Genomic DNA, 9,535 nt, shown 5'->3' on the forward strand with positions numbered 1-9,535 from the left:
CTTCCCCTGCTTCTTGTAGCCTTGTGAGCAATTCCTGTCTCTGATGAAGAAGCTATCCAAATCCTCAGCATCCTCGAGCTGCAGTCGAGCAAGCTGTGCCACCAAAGTCACCACTGTCGGCGTCTCCACACCTGAAATTTCTCTTGCAGAAGCTTCCAAGCCTTTGCTCCATCTCCGATGCCGTCATCTCCCACACAGTCATGTCTCATCAGCATGAGGGTTGTTGCATCTAGAGTCAGTGCCAGATGGCACCACACAGTGTTCCGTTTCTCCTTGATGTCTGCAACTTCTTTCTCATATGCATCATTCAGCACCTTGTGATTCTTCTTTTCATCATTGCTCGCCCCATTGGCTAGTGGTGCAGGCTCATTGGGTTGCTCCTCTGTCCCAAGCAGTGATTTGTAGAGTCCCTTCACCTGCATCATTGTCACAAACCTTGTGCTCCACATTGGAAAGTCCTGTGCCTTTCCTGTGTAGGTCAGCAGCTTCACTGTCTGTTGATCCATCGTAGTTTGAGCAGGCAAAACAGTTGCGAAAAGAAGAGGAACTAAGCAGAAAAGGATTATGACCGTCAACAACAAATTAGTTTTGTTTTACAAATTAGTTTTACGACTTAGAAAATTGCTGGGCCCATAACCTGTTGGGTTATGGGTTTTGGCAAGCGGAATAAAAGCGTTTTTACCTAAGTAGAAAATTTAATTTCTCGAAATGAGAGAATAACAAGAATGATAATTTACAGTAGAAATTAGAGATTTACAGGAGAGATCTGATTATTAGATCAAGATGGTGATTTGATTTTGGGGGTGAAAAAAGGCTCAAAAATCAGCTATATATATACCATTATCAGTGCGAGAAAGTGAAGATACAAAACTAATCTTAGCACCATGATTTACAGTGGGGGTCGCAAGGGTTACCCAATATGGTTTGCTTCTGCAAATTTCCAAGAAATCAGTCGCAGGGTGTACCATAGATGGTATGCATTTACACTTTTCTGAGAATTCGTTCACATTTCCGGTGGTATAATAATCATTCAAAACATGCTGGGAAAATTTTACAACAAATAATCTCACTCTAATATTAGTTATCTAGATTCACCAATTTGAATCGAATATTGATTCTAAGCACCATTTCTTGACGATTCATTTATATAAAATCTCTGATCAAAATCAATTTGCTTTTGTCTTTCTAATCTTGTAAGTTAAGCTTTCTTTCTAATTCTCACTAAGTTTAAGACTATAGTTTGATCAACATTCTAACATGATTTCACATTACAATTTATAGTCGACCAATTTATTATTTATTGCCGATATCTTTGCATTTTGAGTTCTAATTTAAGTTTTTGAATCAGGGTTAGTAGGATGCGATTGCTTAGTCTTTTGTAAAAATATTATTTGAATATTGTCACTTGACTCTGGTTAGTTTCCAGAAATTTCGGGTGTTTTTTGGCTCAGTTAAACAATACTTTAAAATTCCCGGGAACTTCTCACTCTCTACTAGAGAATATCGAGTAATCTTCGCAGTAACCAATTTGGTTAAGAGGTTCGTTTAGAAAATACGAAAAAATTCTACTTCGAAGACTGAATTTCAAAATCTATTTTTAGGATGCTTGTTCTTATGCGAGCAAGACCCGGAAAATAAACAACAGTTCGTAAGGTTTATTCAATAGCAACAGATCAGATATCAGTTTATCCTTTTTTGCTGTTTGAACTCTTCTTCTTCATTTTCTCCTTCGCTCTACATTTGGGACAGTACCACTTCTTCTTACTAATGCCAGACTCTGGAATCCCAACACAGGGGTAGTGGAACCACTCTATAGGACAATCCAGGTTATCACACGCTATCATGTTACCATACGAATACTCATTGCAAATACACCATCTCTGTTCGCTGCAATCAGCCGCTGAGTTTTCCTCGTTATTATCTTCACCTGTACTCGAATCATTGTCCTGATTTCCAACTAACGCACTTGTAGCACTTTCCAGCTTCCTTTTCCTCTGTTTCGTCGATCCCACTATTGGCGATAGAACATACTGGGACGAGTCAATGCCCGAAGGGACGTAAGCGGGTTTCGAACCTGCGCCAGAAGTTGCCCGTAGTCGCTCTACGCTCATTTGGCGCTTGGGCCTGTTTTTGACTGAGCTGGTGTCGTAGCTTGATGATGCGTAGTTTTTGGCAATGTTACCCGTGACCTTTTCCAGCAGGTCCAAGCTAAGACAAAAGCATAAGCAAATAAGAGAGAACTTGGTCCCGCTTTTCCTCTAACATATTTTCAGTTCAGTTTTTCCACAAGATGTTCAATTCATCCTTTTAATTCTGATACACAAAAGCCCCTTACTTATAACTATGTGAACAGTCATTAGCAGCGCCTCTAAAATACTGTATATTAAACCGGCATTTTCACATTTTCAAGTTTGCAGAGCAGAGTTGAGTAGTTAAAATTTTTGAGGAAAAACTAATGGTTTTGAATGTTTAAAACTTCTACGCAACATTTATTTTAAGCAACTAGGAATATTTACCTTTTTGGCAGGGAATATCGGTCCTCCGATGAATGTAAGGAGTCGTGGAACTTAGTGTCTAAAACAAGACAATACATTATTTCGAGAAAAAGGATTTCATAAAATTTTGAAAGCTCTGTAGAACTTCATTAGTGAAAAATTAATAAATTTTAGCAATAAACCCAATTTCGTCAGGGCAGAAATACTTTTGAAATTATCATCAACTATAATTTGATATCATCATTAATTCTTTCAATATTGTTTTTTTCGAACCTGAGTAAATGGTACACTCACAATTTGAACCGATAATTACTCAGATGTCCCCATCAGAAAAAGCGCTTGATCTAGTCCTTTCTATCATATTAAATTGATCTCCTCCTTTCTTTTACACTAAATTGTTAAATTTTGATCTCTCCTCCCATTTTGAAACAAATATGGGGTGACCATAAAAAAAAACATTTTGAACTCTTAGCTCACTCAGGCGTTGGCTGTAACTGTACCCATCTCGTTGGGTCATCAACTAATTACAACTCCTCTCTATTTGGGTGGGCAAAAGATGACAAGATGAACGTAACGCCCCGGAACAAATTTTTGCTGATAAATAAGCATCTCAGTGAGTAGCTTTGTGAGTGAACCAAGCATCGCACTTAATGACACAGCTATAACTAGCATATTAAAAACCTAGCCAGCAGATCGCCGGATACAAGACCCAAAATAGACCGCGGAGATCTTGAAAAAAGAACACTGTGATCTAAGACAAAAAACTGCTGCTAAGCAAATTCCGACCAACAATTCTATCCTTATTTCAAATCAAATTTCACACACTAATTTCTTTCAAGTGATAGAGCTTTACATTAACCTAGTTAGATTAACTTCCATTCAATTGGAGCTTAAATACTCAATTTAGATTCACTAGGAGAGCATAGGAATATTTTCTCGGGTGAGGAAAGTCATGCAACTATAGCAAGATTGACAAAGAACTCATTCGAAAAGTGTAATAAATGACGGCATTAGCAAAACATCAGTTACAAAGAGATCGAAATCAGTGATAAAGTTGATAGTTGACTTCTTGAAGCAATAGTCGGAACAAAAATCAATCACGATTAAAGAAAAATCAAAAAAGCATAATGAGACAAATAACAGACGTGCTATCCATCGCGGCTATTAAAGGAATTAAATAAAAGGAAAACAAATTAATTAGGACTGATTAGAAAGATTTATGCGCAAAGAGAGCAAAATTAAGACAGGCACAAAATTCTAAGAAGCGGCATGACTTTTCAAAACAAGAAGACCTTCCGAAATAGCTCAGAAATAAACAGATAATTTCTACAAACGGACGTTCAAAAAGACGCCTCCTGATGAAACTGTTAAAAACTGAAATATGAACATAGCCGACAGAATAACGCCGTTGACACACTAATGACACACAAATAGCCGCCGTTGACGCGCTAGACGCACATCGGGATTGAAACACAAACAGAAAAGAAAACGAGATTGAAATTCACAAAAAGTTTAAAAATTTGTTCTATTTCAGTGTGCAGTATCAGTTAGACTCTAAACCTATACTTACTTCAGCTTCTAAACTGAAGGGTATTAAACTTAATACTAATATCAGCTAGCAATCGCTCTAATGAACTTTGATTGCCTTATGCACTATGAATTGATGACCGGGCTTTATCGGTTTATCCAGTTTCTTTTTGATTTTGCTCTTTTGACATTGACCGTATTCATTACATTGCGTAATTCAATGCGTGAAAGAATTTACAATACATTCAATTGCAACAGTGAGTGAGGTAAGTCAAAAGTCAGACGTGAAAATCGTGACTTATGTAAAACGAAATTTAAAAAACGTAGCAGGAAACGTAGCAGTCCTGACGTACAATTCAAAGAATTTTCATTGAATAAACAAAAAACTAAACCTAGAACGGACTATGAGTGAATTGGAGAAAACCATTTCTAAAAAATCAGATCAAAAACAAAAAAATACTGAAAATCAATGTCAAAATGCCGTTAGCCAGAACAAAAAACCAATAGCGAGAAATGTAAATTTGATTCTAACGAAAAATTAGGCCCAGAATAAACTATGGATGGAATGAAAAAACCACTAAGAAAAAATTCAATCCAAAAAATGAAAAAACAGTAAAAACCAAAATGAAATTGCCGCATGTTAACAAGAAACCACTAGCGGGAAAGCGAATTTATGTACAAACACCGTTTTCTCACTCTACTTTAAAATTAGAGCAAAAAAATGTTACGTCGGAAAACCACTCGCTTTTTCGCTCCATTTCCTGTGTCGGCGTAACCAAAATCACAACTCCAATTTGACTTCGAAAATCATGAAAATGTGTGAATAGATCTTAAAAGACAGCGCCCCAATACAAGTCAAATTCTTTGAATTGTAAAAAAAGGAGAGCGCCTAAATAATAGCCATTTGCGAGGCTGACGGCGGCTATCAACAACAACTAAATACCAAAGACGCACACGCAAGAAACAGGTTGAGTGATAAATTGATCCGAAAAAAACGAAAACCGACAAGAAAATTGCTAACGGTCGACTTCCAAAAAAACTTTGACAACTGAATTGGTCGGTAGGCTGCTTAAAACTCCACGATCAACGAATTGAATAGACCAATAACATGTTTTCTTTTGGGATTGGTATTCCGCTAATAATTTAGATTTTGCCCACAATTTGGATCAGTAGCAAAAATTCTTACCAAGGACGATTATGATCACAGAAATAAGCTATGAGTGAAAGATTTAGTTGCCAGGTTAAATCAGTTAGACAAAAAATATTATAATAGAAATGCATCAAAAAGACCAAAAGGACTTAACAATTGTTACAACTTCATCTAAAGCAAAACATAGCCAGCAGATTTTCGGAAAATAGCCGCCGTTGACGCGCTAGATGCAGATCAAGATTGAAACAGAAAAAGAAGAGATTGAAATTGACAAGTGTCAAAAATTGTTCTAAGTCAGTGTGCAATTTCAGTTAGATTCTGAATCTATACTTTCTTCAGCTTCTAAACTGAAGGGTATTAAGCTTAATACTAATATCAGCGAGCAATCGCTCTAATGAACTTTGATAACCTAATGCACTATGAATTAATGACCGGGATTTATCGGTTTATCCCGTTTCTTTTGATTTTGCTCTTTTGACATTGACCATATTCATTACATTGCGTAATTCAATGCGTGAAAGAATTTAGAATGCGTTCAGCTGAAACAGTGAGTGAGGTAAGTCAGAAGTCAAACGTGAAAATCGTTGAAAAAAATTGAACCGAAAGATTTAGGCGAACTATTTGAAAAACCTCTTTGGTCTTGGCAGCAAACATCTGAGGCCTGTTCCAGTCATAAACAATCGAAAATTATATGGACTTCCATTTCTCAATTGAGTGAAGAAAAATTTACCCATTTGCTCATAACATGCTCAGCACATGCGTGAATAAATATATCAGAGGAAGAATTCTTCAAGTACCAAAAATGGGAGCCGAGTAAACAACAGCCATTGAAGGACGACTCGTAATGACTAAATGAAATATTAATAGTGCGGAGAAATATCACCAGGGTTACAATAGCTGTTAATCAAATAATAATTTCACTGTTATATAACAGATCGTAAGTTTACACACCACCCTCTTAATCCTCCGCAAGCAGCACGACTGCATACCTGGAGGGGGTGAGGTAGGAGGCGTATAGAACCCAAAAGTTGAACTTTTTCGTTGACTCTGGACCCATTTGTCACCAGGGTCGTCAAACCCTTCATCATCGTCATCATCATCCTCATCGTCATCAAGGATACCTGGATCCCGTTTGACAGCAAGGGGAGTGCTACTTCCACTTGCATGTAACACCCTCGGACCACCGACACTTCCATTGTTTCGGTACCCCGACCGATCTGCACTGTTAGCAGATCCAAGGGACTTTCTGGAACCCCCAGCGGTGGAGTTCGAAATACTTTGTGACACACTATTACTAGTGCCATTTCTCGTATCACCACCACCTGGTAGAGTGAATAAAATCTTACTCAAAATTTCGATCAAAAGGACGAACATAACCGGCTAACGAAAGACAAATTGCTCTCAAACAACTGACGTGGGGTAGTAGCTAGCTTACTGCCGACGCTAGCTCAGTGGCTGCGCAGGCAGAAGAAACGGGGGGCGGATTTACGACTTATCAAAAGTTTCGATGAAACATACTCTTAGACACGTTAAGCGACTTGAGAACCAGGGGAGTTTATCCCGTTTCTTTGGACGATAAGTCAAATAGGTCAGACGAAAAAAGAACGATCAAGCAACAAAATAACAGACCAACAGGACCCAAATAGTTGATACATTTTTGTTTGAGAGCAATTAAATGTTCCTACATAGGACCCAACTATTTTCACCCTATAGGAAACAAGGTGGCATGAATGTGCACAAACTACCGCAACATTAAACAACCCTGATGAAATCAAAGGTCTGAATATAAGGTTACTGGAGATAAAACATGGAATATGAATCAACAAATCCAGAAAAACGGATTCAAATACGATACAAACTCTCCTTTGAAAAGAATCTCAAAACATCGTAATCTTCACAGGTATATTTACACATCCGCTGATCAGATCCAGAATTTTAAAATGAAATTTCCTCTCAGCATGTCAGTCCTTTCTGTAGATAAATAAATTAAAGGTAAACTGCGTTAATCAGACGCATTTTCATGCAATTACAAGCCCTAAGTAGTACACTGTGGGTGTCCATGGGATAAAGTGGACTTCGGCTACAGTAAATTCTAAAATAAGAACATAGCTGGCAGATTGCCAGAAAATAGCCGCAATAGATTCGTAGAACGGCAGTCTAAAAAAAAGTAAAAAAGACAGACCAAAAAAATTCGTCTTTTCATTGAAGGCTGATCTGTTATATTTTGATTAAAAATCTGTATAACTTATTGCTGCCTCTATTAGCTGATCACAAATAACCTTCATTTAGAGTGACACACACCCATTTGACCTTATCTCTTTGAATTAAAAGTCAATTTTCAAAGTGAGGAAGTCATTTTTGAGAGTGAGGTAAGTCAAGTGTGACCAAAAATTTAATCACGCGAATGAAAAAAAAACTCGCTCCACTAAGAGCGAAAAATGACGTCACACATGCAATTCAGTTGAAATTGCATGAACGAATGAACAAAAAGTGGCTGTGACGTCATATGGTCGTAACAAAAATCATGACGACGAAATAAAAAAACATAGCAGGACAAGTCCTGACGTACAATTCAAAGAATTTTCATTGACCAAACAGAAAAACTAGACCTAGAATGGACTATGAGGGAATTGAGAAAACCATTTTTAAAAAAAAATCAGAACAAAAAAATAAGAAATAAACAGAAAATCAATGTCAAAATGCCGCATGTGAACAAAAAAACCACTAGCGAGAATTGAAAATTTAATTCAAACAAAAAGCTAGGCCTAGAATGAGCTGTGAATGATCGGGAAAACCATTTAGAAAAAAAATCCCGTCCAAAAAATCGAAAAAACAGTAAAAATCAGAGTGAAATTGCCGCATGTGAACAAAAAACCACTACCGAGAAACCGAATTTTTGTTCAAACACCGTTTTCTCACTCTACTTTAAAATTAGAGCGAAAAAAAATTCACGCCGCAAAACCACTCGCTTTTTCGCTCCATTTCCTGTTTCGGCGTGAGAAAAATCACTACTCCAATTTGACTTCAAAAATCATGAAAATGTGTGAACAGATCTTAAAAAAAAAAAGACAGCGCCCCAATACAATTCAAATTCTTTGAATTGTAAAAAACCAAGAGAAGGCCAATAATAGCCCCAGCTATCGCTGTGCGGCTATTAATAATTACTTTACTGGTCCTCGCTGGAAAAAATTTTGTGAACAGGTCCAAACAGAGCGACCAAGTTCATTTGCCAAACATCCCACAACGCACAATTATGCTCACCTTTTAATGCATTATTTTTATTACTCTTGTGATGACCCGTGGATGAAGTAGACTTCTGAGACTTAACACTGGCAGTGTCTGAACTGTTAGCCTCTGGCACAGCAGGTGTGGCACCCAAGAGTGAGTATCTGGATACCGATTCCTCCTCCGCCAGCTGTCTGGACACTTTCGCTTCCAGTATCTGAGTGATTCCTGCATTGTCTGCTTCCAGCTCCATTTTGAATTTGTTCAGATCCTGAAATCACTTCAGTTTAAACTGGCAATGCTTTAATACATTATACAGGTTTTAAGATAATAGGCAAAATGAATTTTTGTAGCCAACATGCAAAAATTTTGCGAATACCTGAAGGGCGGTGCTTATCGTTTTAAGACAAGACTAGCAATAAAATTTTAACTTTATTACCCTCCGGCTTTATCATTATAAACCGTTCCTCTTAGATGAAAAAAGCTCAAAATATATGAAACCACGAAAATTGCGTACCAAAATAAAAGCAATACAATTTGAGAGCATCTAAAAACTGAAAATGGTGGAAGAAGGCAGAACTGACCTCGTCGAGTCTTTTGGAGTACCTGTCGACCAAATTGAACAACTGCCCAACTACGTTCACCTTCTCACTTGCATCAACCATCGCACCTCTGTAGCCCTCTTCCACTTCTTCTAGAACCTTCTGTCTATGTCTGACGTCATCGTCCTTGTTCACGCCTCCGGCTGAACTACATTGTTGCATTTTCTTTTGCAGAAGCTCGACTTGATTTTGGACTGAGAGATCTAGCTCACGGACTGTTGTGCATTTCTCTCGGACTTCGCTAGGGAGAGTTTCAATTAACTCAAGGAAGTCTTCCAAATATAGCATTTTTTTTCTGAAATGCATCGACTATTTTAAGTGTCATAAAGAAACTTGTACACGCATTGTTGTTAAAATTAATGGTCACCAAAGTAAACCATACTGATGTACATGAAAAAGGGAGCAACAAAGGCAGCTAGCGTCAATAGCTGGATGAAAACGTAGCATCGCCCTCCAACAAAAAATATCGCCAGTGTATCAATTCTCAGGTGATTGTTATTATTATGACTACAACACTATCATCAAAAGCTACTATC

The 9,535-nt window shown here is 37.6% G+C and overlaps 1 protein-coding gene across 1 annotated transcript; it reads right to left on the minus strand.

Moving 5' to 3' along the window:
* Window positions 1–1,563: 1,563 nt before the first annotated feature.
* On the minus strand, window positions 1,564–9,290 carry LOC142353953 (inhibitor of growth protein 3-like). The gene is made up of 5 exons (XM_075406186.1): window positions 8,982–9,290; window positions 8,434–8,668; window positions 6,162–6,494; window positions 2,517–2,574; window positions 1,564–2,208 (listed from the first exon to the last, which is right to left on the minus strand). Exons 1-5 carry the CDS (start codon window positions 9,285–9,287, stop codon window positions 1,686–1,688), a joined length of 1,455 nt encoding a protein of 484 aa, XP_075262301.1. The 5' UTR covers window positions 9,288–9,290; the 3' UTR covers window positions 1,564–1,685.
* Window positions 9,291–9,535: the final 245 nt, after the last annotated feature.

Source organism: Convolutriloba macropyga, chromosome 15, assembly GCF_964194025.1.
Source record: "Convolutriloba macropyga chromosome 15, txConMacr16.3, whole genome shotgun sequence".
Classification (NCBI taxonomy): domain Eukaryota; kingdom Metazoa; phylum Xenacoelomorpha; order Acoela; family Convolutidae; genus Convolutriloba; species Convolutriloba macropyga.